This window comes from Engystomops pustulosus, chromosome 2 (assembly GCF_040894005.1).
Source record: "Engystomops pustulosus chromosome 2, aEngPut4.maternal, whole genome shotgun sequence".
Lineage (NCBI taxonomy): Eukaryota > Metazoa > Chordata > Amphibia > Anura > Leptodactylidae > Engystomops > Engystomops pustulosus.
Genome location: NC_092412.1, coordinates 109,778,087 through 109,806,083, shown reverse-complemented (window position 1 = coordinate 109,806,083; position 27,997 = coordinate 109,778,087). Strand labels below are relative to the sequence as shown.

The 27,997-nt window shown below is 38.8% G+C and overlaps 1 protein-coding gene across 5 annotated transcripts in view; it reads left to right on the top strand.

Moving 5' to 3' along the window:
* The window catches only part of CFAP47 (cilia and flagella associated protein 47), a 381,927-nt gene that overhangs the window by 187,589 nt on the left and 166,341 nt on the right, over positions 1–27,997 (top strand). For all 5 annotated transcript variants that reach the window (XM_072135929.1, XM_072135930.1, XM_072135931.1 and 2 more), the window contains exons 45-47: positions 17,951–18,168; positions 21,460–21,652; positions 27,028–27,224. In XM_072135929.1, coding sequence (XP_071992030.1) covers positions 17,951–18,168; positions 21,460–21,652; positions 27,028–27,224 — 608 coding nt within the window. The remainder of the gene's footprint in view (positions 1–17,950; positions 18,169–21,459; positions 21,653–27,027; positions 27,225–27,997) is intronic.

Genomic DNA, 27,997 nt, shown 5'->3' with positions numbered 1-27,997 from the left:
GGGTTGATGTTACCAGTGGAGTGCCACAGGGGTCAGTATTGGGGCCACTTCTTTTTAATATTTTTATTAATGACCTTGTAGTAGGTTTACACAGTCAAGTTTCAATATTTGCAGATGATACTAAGCTGTGTAAAGTAATAAATACTGAGGTCGATAGTTTAGCATTACAGAGGGATTTGTGGAAGCTTAAGGAGTGGGCAGAGAAATGGTTGATGAGGTTTAACATAGATAAATGTAAAGTTATGCACTTGGGCCATGGAAACTAAAACTGGAGCTGAAAAGGACTTGGGGGTATTAGTGGATGGTAAACTTAATTTTAGTGACCAGAGCCAGGTGGTTGCTGCTAAAGCAAATAACATGATGGGATGTATCAAGAGAGGAATAGATTCTCATGATAAAGACATAGTTTTGCCCTTATACAAATCCCTGGTCAGACCACACATGGAATATTGTGTACAGTTTTGGGCACCAGTGTATAAAAAGGATATAGTAGAGCTGGAACGGGTGCAGAGGAGAGCAACCAGGATTATTAGGGGAATCGGGGAACTAGAATACAATGACAGATTAAAAAATTTGGGATTATTCAGTAATTTAGTAAAAAGACAACTGAGGGGAGACCTCATTACAATGTACAAATACCTGAATGGACAGTACAAGGATCTCTCCAAAGATCTTTTTATACTTGGCCTGTGACCAGGACAAGGGGGCATCCTCTACGCCTACAGGAGAGGCGATTACCATCAGCATAGACAAAGGTTCTTTACTGTAAGAGCAGTGAGACTATGGAACTCTCTGCCACAGGCAGACTCTATGTACATGTTCAAGAGAGGCCTGGATGCCTTTCTGGAGAGAAAAAATATCACGGATTATGGGGATAAAACATTTATTTAATTCTTAAAGGTTGGACTTGATGGACTTGCGTCTTTTTCCAGCCTCATATACTATGATACTATGAATATAGATATGCTATTTTTGCTTTTAGCAGAATATAAGACCTATACATATTTGGTCTCCTTAATCATAGTAACCTAAAAACTAATTTTAGCACATTAAAATACTGTATAGATATGCATAAGAATTTAATAAAAAAAAGTGTAAACAGCCAATTTATTCTGCTCCTCTGCAGGAAAGTGTTATTATGTTATTTTTACCCTAACAATTATCCATTTGAAAATACAACTCTTACTGCAAAAACAAACTCTTACATGCCTCAGTCAGAAAAAAAATCTGAAACTCATGCCTTTAAGCATTGAAAAACTAAATGTCCATACATGTTGTTTTAGTAATGTGTGCACCTCATCTGACTGTGCTGTCTATACACCTCCTGTCTGGTAAATAAATGTAGGGATTATTTATACATCTAACTATTTGTCTTTCTTCATAAATTTCTGTTGCAGCAATACTGAGTCTATAATGCTGCATGCAACATCTGTAACTGATCAAACTTCAGTGCCATCCTCTGAAGAAGATGAGCTGATGACTGTGATTTTGTACATAGTTTGCATTCAGTCATTCAGTAGTCTGAACACTGCTTTATTTCACTCCTTAATTTCCTCCACCCATTTGTTTCTTCCTGACGTTGTCCTGGGCTGACAACAGTTAAAGCCTGTTTCCAGGGACCTCAGTTTTACTAAAGAAAGTTTGCAGAAGCACATTACAGCTGGATTGCAAAGATGTCTTTTATCATTTTCTGTGCATTTGCATTACAACATAATAGTATTATTATTTTTAACTTTCCTTGCACACTGACAGAATCTTATTCTGAGTTCCAAGTTTATTTTGGTTTGGCTGTATTAAAAAAGAAAAAATGTGACTTGTCTGTTCTGCTCACTCACTCCTCCACCTTACTGCTCCTGTACAGCTCCTTCCTCCCCCACTGATGTCAGCTCACCATAGTGCGAGCTCTGTCACCACGCAGGAGGGGTTGTACAAGAGAGCACAAAGGTGAGGGCTGAGAGCCTAGAGAGAGAGTGAGCAGCACAGAAAAGTCACTTGTTTTTTTTTTTTGTTTTAATGTAGCCAAACCAAAGCAGACCAAGGACTCATAACAGGATTTTGTCAGGGTGGAAGGTAAATTAAAACACAAAATTATATTGTAATGCACATGCACAGAAAAGGCAGAAAGACATACTTGCATTGCATCTGTAATGGGCTTTTGCAACCTGTCTTTAGTGAAAATGAGGTCACGGGTGACAGGTTCCCTTTAAGCTAGCTGTGATGAACATATGCCTTCTCCTATCACATTTTATTGTCATTTTGCAATACATAAAATATGCGGTAAAAAGGTCCCCAAAATGGTAGCAATGAAAACGTCATAACATCCCACAAAAAATGGGATGGCATGGAATATGAAATGCTGTCATTAACCCCTTAAGGGGAGCTTTTTTTTGTTCGTTTTTCACTTTCCACCTTCAAAAGTCTTTAATTATTCATTTTTGGTGGAGCCTAACTGAGCTGCATGGCGGACGCATGCCTTCGAGCTCCCGCAACACAACTCTGCTGCATACTAATCAGCGACCCTGTTCTGCTGCAACATGGATATGTCGCTTCGAGAAAAGGCTTTAGGCAGACCATAGACACTCAAAGTAAGCAGAGGACAAGGAGACATGGAAAAATTCCTCCGCAAAAAACTTACCACGCCACCCGCGAAGCTCTGCAAGATGGCCACCACGCTTGCTGAGGAGGCGGAACAACAAGAAGACTCGGAGGCCGATAGCACAATAGAGGAAACATACTCCTCTTTCCGGACCTATTCTGAAAAAGATGCTGGCCCAGACACTCTCACCTATCATGGAGGAACTCAGCGCTATACATAAAGAGGTAAGCGCCATTGGGCAGAGGGTGGAGATAATGGAGGATACACAGGCCGCCATTATAGACCACAGCAAGGCTATCGCCCATAACCTATCCCAGCAAGCTGATGCCCTCAATACTGCTTTACTCCTCATAGAGAACCAGGGAAATCGTAGTAGGTGGAAAAACTTGAGAATACGTGGAAAACTGAAACTATTTCTCATGAGCACACACCACCACAGCGAAACAGCTATTTCGGAGCTTGCTAAGCACAGAGAGGGCAAACTCCATCATAATTGAGCATATACATCGCTCCCTGTGACCACCACCTAAGGAATCTGAGCCTCCCATGGATGTTTTTTGCGGCCTATTAAGCTACCGGGATACTGCTGACTTATTACGGACCGCAAGAGAAAAAAGAGATATCAGTTTCGAGGAACAGCAAGTGTCCATATACCGGGACATAGCTCCCTCAACACTGTATAAAAGCAGACTCCTTAAAGCATCTCACTGATCACTTGAGAAATAAGAAGATATTGTTTAAATGGTTATCCCCTTTTGGCCTAACCTTTCAATCAGTGGGCCGTAGATCTACCATCAAAGGTCCCAAAGATCTCAGCAAGGCGTCGGACATCCTAGACATGGAACTTCTGGACATTCAATCTTGACTGCCGGTCCCCGAGCAGCTCATGGAGCTGCCAGCAGGGAAAGGGAAGTCGCCCAGACATAGGAAGACCACCAACGGCTGTGTAGAGTGTAAGTGTTGTAAGAGTTGTAGTACCCGATCAGGCGCAAACCACCATGTGCTGGACTCCCCCTTCCCCCAGAGAGTTTTAAATCAGTGGGATCAGCCCTCTGGCCCCCTCCCCAAATTTTGCAGACTAAGGTCCCAAACACTTATAAAAGATCAGATTTTTTGAAGCTGCAGAAAGTTACTGTAGCTCTGTTACATATTGTTTTGAAGGTTTGTAGCGATGACACAAAATAATCAAATGGGTGAGTGAACAATTAGCAGCTCTACATAACCCCCCTCCCTTCTACCCAGCAACCTCCTACCATTTTATCTAAAACCCACGGCAAACCCAACCACTAGTTTATGGAACCAATTCTGTAGGATCCCGCTTTGTATCTTTCACAAAAAAGACATTACAGAACTTTTTCATATAAAAAAACACTAATATGCCCCACAACTTCCTACAAGAGGCAGAATTTAGTATAAATAAAAAGGAACTTCACAAACGTCACCCAATTCTGAAAGACCCCTTGTGGATAGAAAATTGGCTTCTGAAGCCCACTACACAGCCTAAACTAATTTTGAACTTCTATGATATTCTGGTGCCCAGAGCCCAGAGGTCCAACCTGCCTATCTAGGCCTATGGGAAAAGGATTTAGGGATGCCCATAACAGACAAACAAATGAAGACAATACATAATAATTCCCACGGTTTTTCTCGGTGTGTTAGAGTACAAGAGAATTCCTATGAAATAATGACCAGATGGTATAACACCCCAACAAAATTAAAAGAGATAGTGATAACACATTCAGACGTCTATTGGAGATGCAATTCCCCCAATGCCTCTCTAGTCCATATTTATTGGTCATGCGCAGTGCTGAAGCCATATTGGACCGAGGTGGAGAACACTATTCACAATATCACGAATACCCCAATATCTTTATCCCCTGAAATGGTTTTGCTATGGCTGCCCAACAATTCATGACGACCGGGGGCGTGGTTTGGCCGCAAGGAGTAATGGCCGCGTGAGCGCTGGGCTCCGTCCGCCCGACATCCACCGAGCGACTCACACAGCGGCTCCTCCGGTGAAAATGCCGGGTAAAGCCTCAGGAATGACAGCGGTACCAGCAGGGAGGAAAAGGGGAGCGAAAGACCCCGGTAATCGGCCGATAGGCCAATTTTTCAGCGGCGGTACGAGCCGCAGCCAAGATGGCGCCGGCAGTGTGGCGCGCACAGCAGCACCTGCAAAAGCAAGGAGTGATCGGCATACTCCGCAGAGCACAAACGCTGCGGCTCCAAGAAGATCCTCCCCTATGTTTGAGGTGCCGAACAGATGGAGCACTAATTCCCATCTGTCATTTATATCAAATGCAGCCTCACCAGCACATGTAGAAGATGACTGCAGCATGCCTCCCCTGTGTCTGCAACAAGGCAGCAGCTCTGAGGGATCCACTTCTCCACCAGTAAACTCCAGGTCCCCAACAAGCAGCCCAGCTAAACAGAAACAGAAATGTCAAGAAATCAGCACTGAGGTGAGAACTGATACAGAAAATGGCGGATCACTATCTGCAGAAAATGATATGTTTGCCTCAATTCAAACATCGGATCAATATGTATCAGAATGTATGTTGAAATCCATGCTTGAGGCTTTAAGATCTTCCTTACAAAAGGACCTATCATCTCTGATTAAACCACTACAATCCACTATAGATGAGATAGGAGAAAGAGTCTCTCATGTAGAGAACAAGATGGCGGAATTTGCTAACTCCTTCAATGAACTCGCCGATTCCCATAATGAGCTAGAGGACAAAGTGTCCCTAATTCAAGCAAAGCAGATAGATACAGAAGACAGGGACAGGCGTAATAATATAAAGATAAGAGGCATCCCAGAAACAGTGCCAAACTCCCAATTGAGAGTGTATGTTCAACAGATGACCAAGGCCTTAATACCAGATCTTGCGGATTATGAAATGAGTATTGACAGAGCTCATCGAGTTCCTAAACCTCCAAATCTCCCAGATACGGTCCCCCGGGACGTACTAGCGAGGTTTACCTTTTTTCATACCAAAGAACAGCTGCTCTCTTTCTCAAGGAAATCCTCAACGCTGCCATCCCCATATGAGTCACTTAAGCTGTTTGTGGACTTATCAGCGGCAACATTACAAGCCAGGAGAAGCTTCACATCTATTACTTCACTCTTGCGGGACAATGAAATTCCATATAGATGGGGATATCCTACCAAAATATTGGTGAAACGTCAGAACAGCATCGTTGTAATCAAAACAAGAGAGGAAGGCCTGGATATTCTTGCAAGCTGGGGCATCCCTAAAGAGGCCATCGAAAGAGCAAGAAACAGGGCATCCGAAACACCCAGGGTAGATCCAGAATGGCATACCCGGGGAGCCACATGATTTATCTCTCTTCCAGCAGATAAGAGTCATTTGATGTCGGGTAAGGACGTGGCTGAGAGGCACACGTTTCCACAACTTTGGTTCATTTTTGTTACCCCCTAACTGAGTACTTATATCTTAAGAATTTGTACCGTACTGTTAAGTTTAGTGTTACTCTGTAATGTTTAACACTCATGTTTTGTTAGACCTGAAATATGTCAGTATAACTATTCTACATTTAAATTTAGGGCTTGATGCACGACACTACCACCAGGTGGCACCTCATCTCACACGCTCCCATATAGATACTAAAAATGAGCATTAAACTAATGTCACTGAATGTGAAAGGGTTGAACAGCCCTTTCAAAAGATCGCTATTTTGGAAAGAGGCTCTAGCTAGCAAAGGAGATATAGTATGCGCCCAGGAGACACACATATGCCAGAAAAACCCTCCTAAAATATCACATCCAAAATTCCAAAAGGTACTCTGGTCAACCTACAACAAAAAGAAAAGAGGGGTTCTGATTGCTTTTAAAGATTCCTTAGCTATATCCATCAACCAGACCTGCATAGACCCACATAGTCGCTACATAATTGTACTCTGCACTATTAACCCCTTAAGGACGCAGGGTATTTTCGCTGATTTCTCGCTCTCCATCTTCAAAAATCCATAACTTTTTCATTTTTCCGTGTACAGAGCTGTGTGAGGGCTTATTTTGTGCGTAACAAATTTTACTTTCCCATGATGTTATTTATTATTCCATGCCATGTAGTGGGAAGCCGCAAAAAAATTCCAAATGTGGAAAAATTGAAAAAAACTGCATGTGCGTCATGTTCTTGTGGGCTCAGTTTTTACGACTTTCACTCTGCGCTCCAAATAACATGCCTACTTTATTCTTTGGTTCGGTACGATCGCGGTGATACCAAATTTATATAGGTTTTATTGCGTTTTAATAAATTTTCAAAAATTAAACGAATGTGTACAAAAAAGAAAAAAAATTTTTTGCCATCTTCTGACGCTAATAACTTTTTCATACTTTGGCGCACGGAGATGTGTGAGGGGTCATTTTTTGCGAAATGAGCCGACGTTCTCATTGCTACCATTTTGAGGACTGTGCGACATTTGGATCATTTTTTATTACATTTTTTATGTCATCTAAAAAGGTGTAAAAGTCGCATTTTGGACATTTGGGCGCCATTTGCCGTTCCGGAGGTCACCGCCGCCCGTAACCGTTTTTATATTTTGATAGATCGGGCATTTTGGGACGCGGCGATACCTAATGTGTCTGTGATTTTTACTATTTATTATATTTTATATCAGTTCTAGGGAAAGGGGGGTGATTTGAACTTTTAATATTTTATTATTTTTTTACATTTTTTAAACTTTTTTTTTTCTCTTTTTTTCCACTGTTTCTTAGACCCTCTAGGGTACATTAACCCTAGATGGTCTGATCGCTCCTGCCATATACTGCAATACTGCTGTATCGCAGTATATGGCATTTCTGCTCACTATACATTACAATGAGCCACAGGCTCATTGTAATGCATGTGCAGAAGCCATGTATCCTCGGGTCAAACGAAGACCCGAGGCTACCATGGCAACCGATCGCCGCCCCCCGATGACGTTCGGGGGAGCGGCGATCGGAGGTAAGATGGCGGCGCCCACGCGCCGCCAAATTTAAAGTGCCGCCGGCGACTTTGCCGGCGGCAAAGAGGAGGTTAACACCCGCGATCGGTGCAAGCACCGACCGCGGGTGATAGCGATGGGTCTTTGCTGCGATATGCAGCAAAGCCCATCACTGTATGAAGAAGGCTCAGCCCGTGAGCCTTCTTCATACAACCTTCACAGCTCCGTGGCGGATATATCCGTCACGGAGCGTGAAGGGGTTAATAACATAGAGTACACTCTTGTGAACCTATACGCCCCCAATAGGAGACAAAGAGTTTTTTTTACTAAACTCTTTAAGAAAATAAAAGAGATTAAGAGAGGATCCTTGCTTATATGTGGGGACTTTAACTCAATCGGCCACAACTCTTTTGACACCACATCCCACACCCACCACAGAAACTTCACCTTAAATCCTCTTATATGGGAGAACGATCTATTTGATGTATGGCGAGTACAACATACTTCGGAAAAAGATTACACTTACTTTTCCGCTAGGCACGGAACATACTCAAGAATCGACATGATCCTGGCAGATAGATATGTGGTGGACAAAACATCCAACTCCACTATAGGTAGCATTCAGTGGTCAGACCACGCTCCCATAACAGTAACCTTCTCTGATGTATATTCATGCAATACAGATTTTATATGGAGGGCTAACATGTCTACTATAGCATCCACAAAACATAGCTCAGAAATGGAAAATAAGCTAAAGGGGTTTCTTTCAAGCAACCAATCAGAAGAGGTTAGCCCCTTTTCTTTATGGCTTACTCACAAAATGTTTGTAAAGGAGGAACTTACAATCCTCAATAGCAGGCTACGTAGGGAAAGAGAAAGAGAAATTACCTCAATTCTAATGCATATGCAGTTTCTAGAAAGAGAAAATAAACAAGCAATTTCACCATCACTTACAACAACCATCAATGAACTAAGAGAACGACTGAATACTCTTCTCTTACACAAATACTCCACAGCCTTACAAAAACTTAAAATTAGATACTACTCGCAGGACCAAAAGGCAGGAGCACTTTTGGCAAGACGCATTAAACAGCGCAGTCAGAAATCTAAAATCCCGTTTGTGTATCATCATACTTCAGGAGCTAAACTAATGTCTCCAAGAGACATAGCAGATGCCTTTATGGACTATTATTCCAACTTATACAATTTAACTAGAGAAAACGGAATACCCCCCCTCTCCCCAGAAATTATAGACTCCTTCCTAAAAAAACTGCATCTTCCTAAGATCAGTGCTAGCCAACTACAACAGCTAAATACCCCATTAACAACATCCGAAATAGAAAAAACAATTAGAACACTTCCATCTAATAAATCTCCAGGCCCTGATGGTCTCCCCGGCCTATACTATAAAAAGTTTGCATCTACACTCTCACCTTATATGATTAAAGTATACTCTTTAGCAGCATCAACAGGAAAATTTCCTAAGGAGATGTTGGAAGCAATAATTATCACACTCCCAAAACCGGGGAAAACCCCAGATAGAGCTGCTAATTTTCGTCCAATATCCCTCCTAAACGAGGATGTAAAAATATATGCAAAAATATTGGCTAATAGACTAAAATTAGTTCTTCCAGGCCTAGTGACTCCAGATCAAGCAGGCTTCACTCCAGGCAGACAAGCCTCAGACAATACAAGACGCATTATCAACTTATTACAATATTGTGAACATCATAAGATTACAGCTGCCTTTGTTACTGTGGACGCCGAAAAGGCGTTTGACAGAGTCAATTGGGAGTACGCCTTTGCCACATTGAGGGAGTTTGGCATAGAAGGACACATGCTTATGGCTATAAAAGCTCTCTATTCTCACCCTTCAGCAACAGTCTTTATAAATGGAGTCCGCTCCCGGGAATTTCTATTAACAAATGGCACTAGACAAGGTTGCCCCCTGTCCCCTATAATATTTGTTTTAGCTATAGAACCTCTGGCAGTTGCTATCAGATCCCACCCAAATGTTACTGGAATAAAAATAGGGAGACAGGACCACAGAATTGCATTATTTGCAGATGATATTATCCTAATAACTACCAACATAGATACCTCACTAGCCCATATCTTTAATAAAATGTCAGAATTTAGCAAAGTCTCTTTATATAAAATCAACAACTCAAAATCGCAAGTCCTCCCCATTAACATAGGGAAAGAGGAATTAGCCTCTCTTAAAAACACACACAAACTAGATTGGAAGGACCAGTCAGTTGACTATTTAGGCATTAAACTCACATACCCAGTGAATAATCTTGTTAAACTTAATCATACCCCTCTAATAGCTAAAATCGACACTGAGATAGAAACATACTCTAAATACACCTTGACATGGTTTGGCAGGATTGCAACCTACAAGATGCTAATTCTGCCTAAATACCTGTACCTTTTCCGCACTATCCCCATTTCTATACCTAAATCCTTTTTCACTAGAACCAAAGCCCAACTTAATAAATTCATTTGGCAAAATAGCAAACCAAGAATATCCTTCAAAACCTTAACCAAACATAGGACGGTGGGAGGAGTAGGGGTCCCCGACTTACAAGACTATAGTCTAGCCGCTATTCTAGAACAATCGCAACATTGGTGGATAAGCTCGCCCAATCAAGTGTGGCGCTCAATAGAGGAAGAATACCAGACCAAAGGCTCTCTTAGAACTAGGCTTCTATCCCTTGCTTGGGATATCACACCACCCCAGTCTAAGTGTCTTACCATCCGAGCAACTGATGACGCTTGGTGCAAATTGAGAAAACGCTCCAAAGCCATAACAGCTATCCCCCTACAACAAATTCCGCTAGACCTGGTGGAACTGAACATTCCTGACTTGAATATTTCCGCCTGGTATTACTTAGGAATCCACTCTCTAGCGGACATTTGGTCAGGAGACACAATATCACCATTTAATATGCTCATGAGAAAACACGGTATTCCAGTAAAGGAATTTTATTCATATATGCGCATTCGCCATTTCTTGCAGGACCTAGCACCCGGAGGCCCCACTTACGATGATCACTTAGCTAAACTATTACAAAGCACCTCTAGCTTTAAAAAAGGGATCTCAATCTTCTATAATATGCTAGAAGGAAAGAAAACATTTTCTAAACTTTCCCATATGACAAGATGGGAACAAAGCCTTAATGCAAAATTTACGGACGAGCAGTGGAAGGGTGCCTTGCACATGGCGAACGCGCATCTCAGGTGCACATCTCATTTAGAAGCAGTTACTAAGACACACCTGAGGTGGTATTTCACCCCTTACAGGCTCAATAAAATCTTTCCCTCTACATGTAACTTATGCTGGAGAAACTGTGGACAAACAGGTACGCTGTTACATATTCTTTGGGCATGTCCTGCCATCCATGGCCTCTGGAACGCGATAAATGAAATGCTCAACAGAATCACCCAGAATAAGGTTAAAATATCACCAGCCACAGCTTTGCTCTTAATAGATGTCAATAAATTCCCCCCCGCCTGTAGGAATGTAGCAACACATCTCTTAATGGCCACCAAGCTCATTATTACAAGACATTGGAAGGAGACAAGCTGTCCCAAAGTTGAAGAGATTATTTCTTTAGTTAACACTAGCTGCAGATATGAGAGGGCTATCTCCTTCCAAAATCACTCGCACCACAAGTACACGAAAGACTGGAATATATGGACAACAAGCCCGTACTTCGCTGAATAATGTTAACAAGCATATGTATGTATCTCAGGTCATTATTGTTAATTTTGGTTATGTTTAACTGACTTCATTGTTTTTACGCTAAGGAAGGCTAAACAACGTCAACTAAGTTTGGAGAATTGCAAATTGCCTTCTATTTGTTTTGTAATAACATGTGTTATATACATGGAAAGACTTTAAACCATAATTTCTTCAACAACAAGGAAAGAAAGAACTGGATATTGGAGCACTAGAAGAAAGAGTGGCTAACTATTTAGTGACGAACAGTCACTCCAGGTGTTTTTATCCAGGACATAAGAACTTATAGATGTCTATGGTGACAATATTCTAAACAACAAAGCTTGTTAATTCTAGATGTATCTTCACCCTGTGAAAAGGCATATATTTCCATGTGTATTTGTTTCCTTTGAAAAAATTAATAAAAAAAAAAAAAAAAAAAAAAAAGAAAATACAGCAAAAAAAAAAAAAAAAAAACAATTCATGACGACCCAAAAAAAAAAAACATCTAGTGATACTTCTAGTTCAGGCAGCCAAATTGGTAATACCCTCTAGGTGGCTCCAACCTGAACCACCATTAATCGTAGAGTGGCTGTCCAGGGTGGACTGCATATTTAGAATGGAGGAACTGGCTCATTGGGAAACTAAGTCACACCATAAATTCTCCAAGATATGGGAGCCCTGGTCAAAATTCAGAGTTAATGGAATTTCTAGCACAAACTCTCACCCGCTTCTCTCCTCATGCCAGCCCAGGTAGCAGTAGTACAGGAAAACACCTATCAGGAACCTAGAAAGAACTACTAAGTAAGGTCAAATACAACTACAAACACAAGTGCACAACTTCCCTTAGAAGAGTACTAGTTTCTATAAAGAAGTCATCTACAACCAGTGCTTTTTGTTCTACAGGTTAGATTGTTGTTAATTTATTTATCCTTGAAAATACCCTTCCTCTACCTTACTCTAAGTAAGTAAGACTCTTTCCTACAAGTATCTCCTCCTCTCCCCCTACCCTAACAGCACAGCGTATAATTGAAATGCATGCTCTTAAACAGTGCTGTATACATGAATGTATGCTCATATACCAAATTTGTATACAATGTTGCTTTTGTACATAACTTTTTGAAAACTTAATGAAAAAAAAGTTTTTAATTACCCATTTGTGTACACAGCTGTGTGAGGGCTTTTCTGTGTAACAAATTTTACTTCTCAGTGACTTATTTATTATTCTATGCCGTGTACTGGGAAGCTAGAAAAATGGTGAAAAAATGCATTTATGTCACTTTCTTGTGGGCTTAGTTTTTATAGCTTTCACTGTGCTCTCCATATGATATGTCTACTTTATTCTTTGGTTCAGCACAATCACAGTATTATCAAATTTATATTGATTTTATTGTATTTTAATACATTTTCAAAAATTAAAACAATGTGAACAAAAAATTTGTGCTTTTTCATTGCTGCCAATTAGAGGACTGTGTAACCTTTTGATCACTTTTTATTCGATTTATGTGATGTAAAATAGTGTAAATTAGGTGTTTTGGACATTTGGGCACTGTTTTCGGTTATGGGGTGTACCACAGGGAATAACCGTTTTTATATTTTGATAGATCTGCATTTTGGAACGCAGTGATACTTAACATGTTTATGATTTTTACTGTTTATTTAGTTTTATATCCATTCTAGGGTAAGGGGGGTGATTAGAATTTTTAGTTTTTTTATTTTTTTAACTATTTTTTTATCCCTAGATGGTCTAATTATTCCAACCATATATGGCATTTTTAGATAGAATTTATTATAATGGGCCACTGGCGCATTGTAACGTATCTCCAGAAGCCATACAGCCTCTGGCGAAGACCCATGGCTGTCATGGCAACTAATCACCGCTCCCTGCTGACTTCACTGGGAGAGGCGATCTCAACAAAGATGCTGGCAACCTACGCTCCCCTATCTTTTAAATGCCACTGGTGGCAATCAAAGAGGTTCATACCCGCGAGTATTAGCAATAGCTGGTTTATGCAATATGCAGCAAGGCTATATACTGAGGGACAGGGCTGCAGGCTATATACTAGCTGGCGGCTGTGACCAATGCAATTCCCACACTCGGCTTATACTCAAGGCAATAGTTTTTCAAAGTTTTTTGTGTTAAAATTAGGTACCTCGACTTTCACTCGAGACGGTTTATAGTCGAGTATATATGGTACATAGTAAATATCTTAGGGAGCTCTAATACAGAAATATTTATGTGCAACATAAAGAAGATCTTTTCTATGAATATCCAGTAATACACAAGTACAAAGTTATCAGATCCAAGGCATAATGTTCATAGTTAGCCTGGATGCAAGGCAGTGATCAACACATATAATGTCTGCAATGATAAACACATATAATGTCCACAACGTCCTCTGATTATAAATGGCAGTTTCATAGAAGAAACGGTTCTACATGAGCTATTTCAGACATCTGTGATATTGCGAGCTACATAAGCATAATAACTAAGTATAAAAGAAAACAAGTTAATAATGGACACTCACTACTGAAAACTGTGTTAAAGATAGGGAACGCTGGATGTAATGGTTCAGCCACACTTTGGTATGGCATTAGTGTTGTAATGTGTGTGTGGGCTTTATAAAGGAAGTAGTCTGGGCGGGGACAGTATTCAAGGATACCTCATAGCGTGGAAGTAAACTGAGCTCGAAAGAGACACGCGGCATGTGCATAGTAAAGATAGCTGGAGAAGGTACAGAGGCCATGGATGTGATAAAGCCTAACTGTAGGATTGAACTCGCGTGTTCGGGTATTGAATGTATTTGCTTGGAATATGAGTACAAAGGGCTGTGAGGTATGTATGTGGAATGCTACAGAGTATATGCTGTAGGGAGTGTTGTAATGAATGTCCTAGGGGATATACTGTATTGTGTGGTGTATTGAGCATGTGTCTATACAGATATGTAGAATGATAGTAAGAGTATATTGTGGTATGTGATATTGTAAGAATGGTCATATGTTAATGTAAAAACGTGCTGAATACATAAGGGGACAGTGAAATTAATCTGTAAAATAGATATGTATGCACGGGGTAGAAACAACAACAAAGAACATGTGTAGCGGCAAGTAAACAAGTACATGGACATATATACAGACTATGTGTGACATCCTTCCCAATGGGAATATAGAGGTATCTACTAGTGAATCTGAAAGAAAATCAAGAACATATAATTAGTAAAGCATATAGGTAAAATATATACATAATGACATGAACAATAATAGCACATATAAGAAGGGATTCGCCTACTGACTGATAAATTCGAACATTAATGGAAGGTGACCAGTATAGGCATAAATTGTCTAAAAAGTCATAGCGCTTATAAGAAGCTCTGAATATCATAGTCCTGATTCAGACCTTTTGGTTCAAGGCTCTGTGGTGTGTTGATCCAAAAAACCTCATGTTTTTCAAAAGCTGTGCCTGTTATCGCCATGTTTGAGTTGAGGGACATTCTCTTTGACCTGATATCTCAATTGTGCCAGGTTATGTCTCTTGCTGTGGAAATGTGCTGGTAGGGGTTATAGGGGTTATGTTGTCCTATGTGTCTCACCTGCACACACAGGGCCACATGGGCATTTGATCAAGTACACAACAAAATTGTCCTTGATCGGGAATCTCCTCTGAGTATGTGGACCGACAAAGTATTTACCCCTTTGTAGATTGGTGCATTGAGAACTATGCAGGCAGGAAGTTTTCAAATAGACCCTAAAAATAGTTGTCTGGACCTGACACTATTGGATCCTATATCTTCTCTGAAAAGGATATTACGTAAATTCGTAGGGCCATGTTTGCCGGTAAGAATGTGATTCTGAAATTCCTCAACTCCAAGAAATGCTTTTGTGAGGATGGACCAGTGACTTTGTAAAATACTGAGGATTTTATTGGCAGTTGGGTGGAAAGTGTGTATGAAGGGGACCTGTTTCTTAGCGAGATTTCTTGGTGGATTTGGTGATGTTACATTGAGTGCCTGTTGGATAACCCTTTCTGGGTAACTCATAGAAAGGAATCGATTAGTCATTCCCTGTAACCGGAGAGTTTGTGTAGTAGGGTTAGTAACCAGCCTTTTAATCTCATAAATGTCAATCTGGAAATGTATTTCTTAGTGGATAGTGGATGATAGCTCTTATAGTGTAGTAGACTGTTGTGGTCTTTAGGTTTTCTGTAAATATCAGTGGTAAGTTGGCCAGAAAGAGTTTTGTGTACTATGGTATCCAGAAAACTAGAAAACTGATGTAATCCTTTTCATATTGTAGTGTAAATTTCAGCGTAGAAAAGATGGAATTAATATGTTTGTGGAGTGAGAGAAGGGTGTCCAATGAGCATATGATTAACAAGGGAGATCCACAGATATTATCCCGTTCATCAAGCCATCGGTGAACCCTCCACCCATGTCCCTCACTTCACCCAATCTCAGCTTAATTAGCCTAATTGAGCTAGCTAGGGTGTTAGCTATCACTCCAGGAAGGGTAGCTTCAAAAATTTCCACAGCCTCATTGACTAATTGGGGCAATGAGTCATACAACTTTCAGAACAATATGTTATTTATGGAGTTATGGTCCATCCAAGCCCAAGGGGAACTACATTTTTGGAATTGTTATCGTCAGGGGATCACAGTGCCCCAATTGCCAAGGCTCTAGCATCATTGAGTCCAGAGCTATACATATCTTGGGATGGGACCAAGTTTAGTATCAATGTTATCCAGTGACTCACCTGGATCCAATTATACCAGAATCCTGACCTACAACTTCCCCTTGAGAAGCTTTGACTTCACCAAAGTCCTGGACTTAATACGAGGTAGAAGGGACCTATGAGCCCTCATTGGGGAGTGCAGGGGTGTGTCTACACCTAATATAATCGGAACACCCCTGATGCTTTTGTCTTTGGTCTGGGATCCATTTACCATCAAGTGCATTTGAACTCTCAGGTCTTATTAGGCCCACACATAAGTTAACTAACATACGAATTGCTCATACTTGCAGCCCTACCCTTGAATTTTATAAATATATATATATATATATATATATATATATATATATATATATATATATATATATTGGGTGTACTCCTTGTCTAGTGTGCCCTTAAGGAAATTAAATATAAAATTTAACTTGTGTTGCTCTTTGGATCACAAAAGAATCCATGATACAATTTGCATATGGGGGGACCCACTGAACCCTATGGCTTTTCCCTGTTTCTGAAGGTAAAATTGGTCTTTAAACCGGGAGTAGTTCTCCTGTAAAACCAACCTAAGATGATCAGTCACAAAGCACATTTGTGTAGATGGTGTTTCATTCTTGTGTAATACCAATACTTTCTAATGTAGAATGGATACGTACAAGATTGTCGCATCCCAACTGACTAAAAAAAACCTCTGAAGGTAAATTGGAGATAGATCTGGTTGTCTGTAAAAATGTATTGTCAAGCAAGTTTTTTGCTGTGCTATAAGGATTTCTTCTAGTACTGTGGAGAATGGTTCTAGGATAGAGTCAGTTGATGCTACTATAGATCTACCAGGGGAGTTCTGAAGAGTCTTATGAAACTTAGGTAACATGTAGGACACTTGGGTAAATGGATGTGGATTGGTGAGAAATTTGATCATAAAGTTGTCTATGGTGCCAGTTTGTAAGTGTACCCTTAGTGTGGCCTGAATTTTCTACCTAAATGATAGAAATGGATCATGGGGGATGGGGGATGTATACCTCCTGATCAGACAGTTGACGGTATGCTTCATTGATGTAATCTAATTTATCCATGAATACAAATGCCCCACCCTTGTTGGTTGGTTTGAGAATCACAGACTTATTGTCCCACAATTACCTAAGTGCCTTGACCAGCAGGCTCTCAGGTAATTGTTCGAAAAAAATATGCCAGTTCTGACCATATGTAGTTATAATACAGTAAAAAACTGTGAACATTTGCTGGTAAATGTTCGCTGATTTTTAAAGATTGCACAGGCAATGGGCAAGAACGCCCCAAGTGTCACTGTCCCATATGAGAAGACTAGTACTATAAACCATACATTATAGTTGGGGGTCTGGCACAGACTTTGCACTGGGGCCCATCAGCTTTAAGTTATGCCACTGTATATATGTAGGTATCTATACATATTGGATATATAAATTAGAGAACAATATAATATGACTTTTATTTTTTCAGAAACAATGTATTCTCCATTGATCAACATTTGATGGATTTTTCATAAGGGATACACCATGTCACAGTGTTTTACAAAATAACCAGAGTATACCTTTTTTTGCAAAAAACCATGCCGATCATAACAGAAATAACTGTATCACAGAGAAAGGTTATCATAAAGTTTCCTGAAGGTTACAACAGTCACCAATCAGTGTAAAGTTTATAGACGCCGCAGCAGACTCTAAAGTCAGTAGGTGGTTGGGATCGAGTTAAGTGTAAATACTATTAAATGCTTGTACATTTTGCTTTTTTAAAATTTTAAGATAACATTCAACAATAAATTCTGAATTCTTCTAATAGTTTTTCGGTCACCACTTTTCTGACAGTTCTTTCTTTGATGGAAGATTTGTTTGCTTTCTTACCACTATCCTGAACAATAGCTAAATATCATGTACTGTAAATCAGTAAAGCTTTGCTGTAATATTTTTTCAATATTTTTGCAATACAGATGCACAGAAGATCTGTTACTTTAAATGCAAAGAAAATAGCATCCTGGAGGAAGATCTGAAAATTCCATTGGTGAATGAAAGGAGGGAGAAGGCATTGGCACTTGCAGCTCAGATGCAGATGACTTTATTAGAGTATGAACGTAGAAAAGTTACTGGCACTTTGGAGAGTAGTAGTGTGCGAGCTGCTGTGGCTTTAGCAGGAGATGGCGTCGAAGAGGTATGTCAATGGAAAGTATTTATATTAGATTACAGGAATGTTAACTAACTTTTTAACAGACTATGCATAAATCAATAATAAAAGTGAAGAAATGTTTGTAATATGTCTCATCAAAGCAGTGTGATTTCTTATCCACTTACTTCGGCTCTTATCAGCTTCCCTCTTTCCTTTCTAATCTATTTCACTCTGAAATCTCTGCTGAATTCTGTCTTGCTAGCTGGACTGTCAAGTGCTCACTGAGCTTTCATATTAATGAATTTTTAGAATCTGTATGCAGAGATTAGCGAGAACCAAACATTTGGCATGTCATCTCACATGTATGAGGAACTTCAGGTATAACTAAACTTTTAACCAAGTTGTATAAATCAATTGTGCAGATGATAACAGTAAACTTTGTAATTTACAAAGAGCCTGAAAAGGCTGTAGTGACCGGGCATTTTTAGGGAATGCTGTGTTTTTTTTGGGACACATCAAGCTAGTTAAAAAGGTAATAAAAGTTTCAACATTTTTCATTTTTATTTGAGGTTAAATGTGGAAAAAAGGCTTTTGTTTGTTATTTATAGTACTTTTTAAAATATGTTCAAATAAACTCAAAATGAACATTATTAATGAATTCTCTATTTTGTTTCAGTATTTTGATATACAATATGTATAGTCTCAGGCAAACAGGGTGACTATGTTGATGCTTTTTTTTAGTATTTTTGTGTGTGTTTTTACTTTATATGTCCTCCATGAGGTCATAAAAGACCCCTGGAGGACATTTCCTCTTTTTTTTTTTATCTTACTTTATTTTTTTTTCTTTTACAAGTTTTCCCCTGTAACTGAGGCATCTATAAGAGCCTCAGTTACAGAGGAAAATACAACCTGTGGCTGGGAATTCTGATCAGAGCTGTACTGGGTCTAATAAGATCCAGCAGCACTGTTTAACCCCTTCAGACCGTGACCATCGAGTCTATAGAGCCGGCAGCAGCGGTAATGAACCGCATCTGCCTTCTCCCTATGGTCCTAGCGTGAGAGCAGTAGAAAACTAAACTAAAAGACGTCACTGCAGACTCGGGACCTGCGCCGCTAATGTCTAAAGTCATCGGGCTGTCCCAGACAAGTTAGAGAAATGTGTTTATGTTTTTTTACCCCTTTTCTTTTTACTGCTTTTAGAAGTGTCTAGAACTTGCAGATGAGAGATTCTTATTACTTAACTCTAGACAGACAGTCCCTGTTTTTATCTCCTAACATAACTAAATTTACAAGTTAAATATTCTCATGGTATGAAAGTTCGTATCTAGCCTTCAGTCCAGCGTTATTATTATTATACACTGCTCACTAAAGGAGAATAAAGCAAGAAAATAAATAAAGTATTTTACAAAGTGTACTATCATAACCTGAACTATTTCCAGAAAAATAAAAATAGCTGTGTGTGCAGGGACCACAATCAAATGTTTCTTTAAAAAAGAAGTAAATAAATTAACTTCAACCAAGTATAGTAAAGTCAATGGGGGTCCTTATTATTGTATCTTAATGACATGTGAAGAAACATAGTATACCATTACGGACTGAGCCCTCATGCAAATCTCCACATCTAATATGAAATGATTGGTTAAGGCATCGGTTATGGGTGTGAACCATTTATGCTTTATGCTTTTTATAATGTAAAATCAGTTAGTCCCTGCAGCGAACCATGTAATGGAAAAAAATGCCTAAAAAAAAATGACCAAAATTGACCAAAATTTTGCTGTCTCCAAAATGGTATCAATAGAAATCTCAGCTCGACCCCATAAAAAAAGAAACCTTACATAGCTCAGTACAATAAAAGATTTAAATGTTTTAAGATGCATAAATACTTCATAAATACTTTTAAAAATTTGGTTTCACCGTGATCAGGCTGACCCTGATCAAGTATGCGCAAAATGCATACTTTTATTGATTTGACCACATTTAGAATTTTTTTCCAGCTTTCAAGTCCATTGCATGCGCTATTAGATAATGCACTCATACAATTCTGTGAACTGTTCAATAAAAAAAATATGGTTTTTGAAAGGAGGGGAGTAAAAAATGGAAACACAAAAAGGACATCAGTGGCAAGTGGTTAAGTGGGTAATACCTATTAGATTTATTTTGACAAAGAGCTATTAGCCTCTTGTCAGTTTTTTTAATATTTATGGTCAACCTTTGAGATATATTTGAAAACTGATCCAAACACTAATATATATCATTTTTTTTCCAAAATTTTATCAGAATATATTAGAATAAATTTGAATGCCAGCTGGAAAGGGCAGTGACACATATTCTGCTGTAAAGGCTAAATCCTATTTAATTCATTTCTGTCTATTTGTTTGTTGTACTGCCATGGTCTTGTATTGCCCATATTTTTCAAGTGTTTTAAAGGTCAAAATGGACTTAAAATAATTACAATGTGAAAGGCAACTGAATGGAAATGAGTTATGAGACTTCAAATGGATTCATTATATTTGTATTTCAGTTAACAAAATGCTAATGTGAAACAATGCATATGCAATACAACCATTCTGTTTTCGGTTGTGTACCTTATCTGCACAAAAATTACCCTCAGTCAAGGAAATCATGCTAAGAATGCGTTATCAATTTTTGGGAGGGGGTATTAAAAATTTGCTGCTATGTAATGTAATTTGACAATGCATTGCTTACTGTATTCATATTTTGATGTAGTATCATCAACTGCAATATGCAAACATATACAGAATGCAGCTGCAATCACTAACTCGTATCACTTCAGCTTCTTAAAGAATGTAACTTCCTGAAGCTGTCAACAAACACTAACCAACCATCTGAAAGTCATCTAGAGTTGTCATTTTAAAGCCAATGGTAGTCATCAAGTTGGCCAAATCAGTTGATCAGTCTAATGGGAGAGATTTTGTTTTCTCTTTCGGGTTTTCTGTCAGGCTAGTTTTGTTTTTAGCTTGGTTCTTAGGCCCAATGCACACAAATGTATAGGGCCCATTGATATGCGCGCGTCACGGCCCCCACTGATGTATGTCCCCTGATCATAGTGCGGTGAGCACGCGCTGTCTCACAGCACTGTGACCACGCTGGTAGCCCAGTCAAGGATATGTTTGTGTGCAAGGGGCCTTAGCCTAATTTATCTTAGGTGTTATAGCATAGTTTTATGTGAATTAAATAAAGACCAGATTTTTATTAATTGAATAAACTGGAGTTCTGGCTATAAGTTACTTTCGGTGCCATCTCATTATGTTACAGAAGTTTTTAAAAAATATATGATATCTTTTTAATTTTAAGTTTTCTTTTATGTTTTTTAAGGTAAAAGTTTCATTACGGTCTTCTTCATTCTCCTCTGCTTCCAAAAAGTGCCAGACAATTGATTATAATGTAGAAGTAAGCATGCCACAGTATTTTGAGGTACCAAAGAAAATCAGCATTCCAGTTTCTGGAGGAATTCAGGTTACTGATAATCCAGTATCTGTGGAAGAAGGACAGCTATCTGAAAAGCAAGGTAATATAGGTACATTGTAACATTAGTTAATGTATGTTGATATTTTTTTTAGTAATAATCAAAAAGTTTGCTTTGTTTTATGCATTCAGGAGGCTCAAAGTTTAGAGTTTGCTAGCAAGTTAAGCTCATAAACAAAATCAAAACCCCACACACGTACCTTTACTCTTTTTTTATTAAATGACAAGGTTTTTAAATTGATGAAGTCACTTAAACATTTCATCTATTCAGGGACACTCATATTCTATTACTTTGCTCTGACACACAACAAAAAACATGTGCATTTTGTCATCTTGCTCTCCTTCATCCTTTTAATGGAATCGTAGTGCTCTTTAATCTGTTCATAGAAATTGAGGAGTTGAAGATAAGTTATAAACACAGTTAATAAAAGGGCCAGTCCTTGCTTTAGACTAAGTTGGTTTAACTAAAATAAATTTTAGGTGCCACTTTTCATATTTTTTTTTTAATGGGGATTACTATTCTCTGATTGAATAATGTGACCATTATATCTTGGGTGATTACAGACGAGGCAATACCATTATGTGTATTCTTATTATTTATTTTAATTTTCAGTTTTTGGGGAAATAGATGTTGTAATATCTTCTTATTATTTATTTTCTTATTATTATTTTAGTCCTCCTTGGGGACTACACTATTTGATAATTTTATCATTTACATAATACATTGCACTACTTACATTGTGTATTGTTAAAAGCAGTCATTGCAGCACAGAGTAACTAGTAGAGTATAGTGTATATATAGTATATATATATATATATATATATATATATATATATATATATACATATAAGTATAAATATAGAAAAGAGTGGGAAAGCAGAACAACAAATATAATATAAGTGAGTGCAAAGTCCAGAGGTCTTTTACAGCATCCTGACATGTATGTATGTCATAGAGATTGAGCAGGCTCTACGCTTCTTGATGTATCCACCAGGACACGGGGAGGGGGGGCTTTATCATATCAGCGCCAACATATGACAAATTCCCCCTAAGTGTTCTGAATTTAATTTGAGAGAGATTTTTTTTAAAGATGGCCTCACACTTTTATAGGAAATGCCCCACACTCCAGTATATACAAGATACTGTCAGTCCCATCAAAGTTGGCAATTTTGGCTGACTAGTCCTGGGGGGCAAAACGTATGGCACATGGTAAATTTTCACTGTGAATCTGCCCTTGAAATGTTAATCTATTTCTTTGTGCAGAGCCGTTTATATTGCTGTAGGTGTAATTTTCAGGTTTAGATAACATTGACATATTATGAAAATTGTCAAATTATTTTTCTGAAGTTTAATTTACACAGGTGAACATTTCATTGTTCAGAAAATAACTGTAATTTTGAAATTGATTTAGTAGATTACATGTTATTCTGCCATTGTAGACTGGTAACAAAGGTAAGATTTTACACATTACACTTTGAGGGTGTAATGCTCTATTATATTTAGTTTAAATTGGATAATGGTAGCAATTTAAGTGCAAATTACTGATCATGGGATTAAACTTAAATACATTGGAAGGATTAATCATGGCCTTAGAATTTAGGTATAAGCTGTTCTACAATTCAGATATTATAGAATGTACAGGAAATGGTTGGTTTTCTGTTTAGCTTATTATATAAGCATTAATTGACAATGAGCCTATGTTACATACTTTATTTAAGATTGTAATGTGTTTGTCAGATAGTGGCCTTTAAATCTCAAGATTACTAAAAAGAAGAAAAAACAATAAATGGTGCAATAAATTTTGGGATAACCCAATAGTGTCCTTACTAGTAAGGTAATGCGCTCACCTTCAATAGTTGTGCGATCAGGCACAACACTGTGAGAGTGTGCATTGGGTGCTGCCTAGTCCACGCTGGTGGCCGAAGTACCAGATACCAAGGTGCATCAGATCTCCGAAAGGCAGGGGCTCACCTCCGTCGTCATGGGTTCAGAATAAAAATGGGACGAGGGATCCGCATACCGTGTGATGCTTTGGAGGTAACGCCTCCTTCCTCAGACCATTCCTCTGAGGAAGGAGGCGTTACCTCCGAAACGTCACACGGTATGCAGAGCCCTCGGTGAAACAGCCTGCTATTGTGTCTAGTATGGTGCTTTAACATTTATGGACTTATGGATTATGATAAACCTCATGATTATTGGTGAAGTAAATGTTGAAAAATCCCAATTTATCTACACTGCCAAGTATAGACAATTATCATTAAAAATCAGATCCCAGCCTCATTTTTCAACTAAATCAACAGAAACTGAGATGTGGTTGGGTGCAATAGGCAACAGTGCCAGTCTTACTTTAAGGCTTCTTGCACATTGCCGTATGGTCGTCCAGCCATAGCATGGGTGGGCATACAGCAGCATGCTAGAGAGGCGGAGGGGTGAGCAGAGCTCTCCATAACAAGGCATGGTCTGGCCGTAAATGCGGAAAAAGATAGAGCATGCTCTATCTTTTTCCCATGCATGGTACAGTACAGTGGCACACATGTGAGCACAGTAAGACAGTTAAGATAAATAGCCGATGTATATAGTAATTGTTTGTGTATATCATGGTACTCACCAAGGGCATAGAAAGGGTCACAAAATATTCAGGACTCAATCCCCAATGAATGTGTAGAAAAATCCAAACAGTGCCAAAATAGTATAAAAGCAGTGCCACAAATAAGCTTATGACAAAGGTACAGCACCAGAAAAAAGCATATTACATAGGTACAAAGCCAGAACTAAACTTATTGCAGATGGCACAGTAAAGTCTACTGTATATGGATGATGGTGTTCACAGAAAAAAGGTCATCACACCAACAAAGTCTGCAGCACTGCAACAGAGCTTATAAGTACAGTCATACAGTTACTATTTAATAGCACTATACAAGGACCAAATAATACAGCGACACTATGGCCATTATATAGTTGTGAACATTATACTACCTTCAACATCTACTAGCGTTCCCAATTAAGCAATGGGTCAGTATTGGTCTTCGGAGGCAAATGTTTATATGGTTGTACAAAATCCCATGTAATAATCATCAATACTTTGACTTCTGTTAAGTTTTAGTATAAAATCCTTAAGAGTCATAATCAGACACATTGAAATGAGTCTCACTTCTCTACCAGTCCCTGAAATTCTGTGATGGAGGACAATTTAATTCATCATGTGGCCCAAGCCACATCCAGTTCCTGGAAGACAAAGATATTGATGCCTCCAAGTGATCCTCACATTCCGTAGCCCTGAATCTAATTTACAACTACAATTTATGCTTTATAAACTGAAATTTTGTCAATGAGTTATATAACTTCTCCCGTAATCTTTTTCAAGCAGTACACTGTAAATTACTTGCTGTGTCATTTTCTACAAGAATGCAACCACGAGTTAGTTATATTTATTGATGCTGCTTTTTAGTAAGGTACTTGGTTTGCTTACATATCTTATATACTCGAGTATAAGCCGACCTGAGTATAAACCGAGACACCTCATTTTACCTCGAAAAACTGATAAAACGTATTAACTCGAGGGTGGGAAATGCAGCCGTTACTCTCTAATAAAATGTCCGGTAGGCCCCCCATCATCAATAAAATGTCCAGGAGTCTCCCCTCATGAATAAAATGTCCACAGCAGCCCCTCTGTTTCATAAAAAGTCCAGCAGAGCGCCCCCATTGATATGTCTAGCAGAGTGCCCCCATTGATATAATGTCTAGCAGAGTGCCCCCATTAATAAAATGTCCAGCAGAATGCCCCCATAAAAGTAATGGCCTGAAAAGTGCCCCCATAAAAGTAATGTCTGGCAGAGTGCCCCCATTAATGTAATGTCCATCAGAGTGCCCCTATTAATAAAATGTCCAGCAGGGAGCCCCATTCAAAATAAAACTTAGTACTCACCCTCCGACACTGACTCCCTGCGTCCTCTTTTCCCTGAAGCACGTCTTCGGGTTCCCAGCCGGATCGGCAGATACACGTCTATATGATCTGCCAGCACAGAAACTATGACGTCAGTAGCCATCATTGTTTCTGTGCCAGCAGATTGCATAGACGTGCATCTGCCGGCCCAGCCAGGAACTGCAGGGAGAAGAGGGCACCGAGGTTGAGTACAAACTTTATTTTTTTATCTATCAAGTATAAGTCGAGTGGGGCTTTTTCAGTACAAAAATTGTTATGAAAATCTTTGATTATAGTGGAATATATACAGTATTTCTAAAAGCTTATAGGGCAGTGATGGCAAACCTTTTAGACACTGAGTGCCCAAACTACAACCAAAACCCACGCATTTTTCGCAAAGTGTCAATGCAACAATTTAAGCAGTAACTTATTACTCCTTGCTCTGTCACAGGTTTAAATTGTATAGGCACCTGAGGACACCAATGCAGTAGAAAGAAGGAGAGGAAGTTTGGCTTATCATTGTAGCTTCCTTCTAGGGTGCTCGGCTGCCTGGGACTGCAAGAGGCCTTGAGTTTTATCTTGCGAACCCTGCCCTGGGGTGATGGCAAGGGTGCCCATATAGAGGGCTCTGAGTGCCACCTCTGGCACCTGTGCCAGAGGTTCGGCACCACTGTTATAGGGGTTTTTCTGGACTAAAGAATTTGATGCCTCATCCCTAAGACAGATCATTCATCAGATTGGTTGAGGTCCAACAAAAGGTACTAATAAATTAGCTGATATTGGGATCCATGTCCATGGTGTAGCAGCTATGTCCATTGTGTAGTGCAAAAACCCAGTATTGCCAGAGTTCAGTATAGAGGAATAAAATGAATTACGTGTAAAAGTATAATAACAATAAATATATCAAACAGTACATCAATATTACCAAGCTGACTTTCTTGCTCAATGTTTTAACCACATATTATTGGCTGATCTTGGTAGCATTGTAGAGTTGAGTATCTTCAGAAGATACACTAAGTTAGATGTAGATAAGATGAATTAAGTGAGAACTTTGTTGCTGTACATTTGCTGTATATTTAGTATTGTTTACAAACTAAAAGCTGAACTCAGATCAGTTGCTATAGATGATATACAGTAGATATTTTGATGTATATCACTTTGAATGTTCACTCAAATCAATGTTATTGTTGTGTTACTTTATATTTGTAAAAATGTTTCTTCCATACACGGCTTGGACTGTATACCCGACGCAAGATTTATTATTTACTGGTCAACATAATTTATTACAGTTCTCTGTAAACAAGGGATAAAAACTAGTATACTTGGCTTGAATAAAACCAGGATTTTTCTTAGTGTTGTATATAGTTTTATTAAATGAATTATTCTGTTCTGCATTGACAAACCAAGATAAATTGCATAGTTCTTGCCAAATTTGCATTGGATATTATGTGGAAGGGTAATGTATCTTGTGTAATTATTTATTGTTTTGGTGCAGATAAAGAAAAAGGAGTTTTACTTCCAATGAAATTTGTCCCTGAGAAACCTGGCTGCTATACCTGTAAAATTTTGCTACGTTCCTCTCATGATGTACGAGTCTTTATGATTGAATGTGTCGTCAACCCATGCAGCGCTGAAACAGAATTGGAATTTATTACCCCAGCCTGTGAAGCACTGATTCAAGATATTCCAATAGTAAGTTACACCACATGGCTTCATTACCGGTCTATATTACAATGTATCCATCTTGAAGACTGGACTTATATCTGTTGCTGTTGATGAAGTATTTAATTTCAAAATATTAGATGTTTAAACATTGTGCTGCATGAATTTTAAGTTTGTATTTTCATGCAAACCATGCAAGTTTAGACTACTCTCATCTAATTCTAACTAAAATAATGTCACCCATTTAAAAAAAAATCTACCATCAAAATAAAAGTTTGATAAACATTTACTCATAGATTCAGGCAACATGACTGTGGTAAGCTTCTTATATTTGTTATCCATTGTCCCCTTCATTCTAAAAACAACTTTTATTATGCTTATGAGCCTGAGGGGCTCTGATTATGCCCTCAGATTCACAGGCTGTTAAAATGACATAAAATGTCATAACCAACCCTCTGCTTTCTCCCACTTCCCCTTGCCTGTGTAATCTAGCAGCAGCAGGAAGTGCAGGGAGTAGAGACCTTCTCTAAAAAAAACAAATAAAAACCTATAAATACTCAGATCTGCTCCTCTTAATCTTAATCTCGGTGCTTTCCATCACTAGTCTTGACATGCCGGGATCACCTAGAAAATAAAATATAATTATAATTAGCAGCACAGAACGCTCCAGGAGAATTCACAGCCCTTGTGAGGGAGGTGGTGTGGGCATGCATAATTAGCAAAATAAAATCTTTGATGATTTCTGATCCCATTAATTTTTCATTTATGGAACTAATCAAATCTTTGAAAATCACAGATAAAAA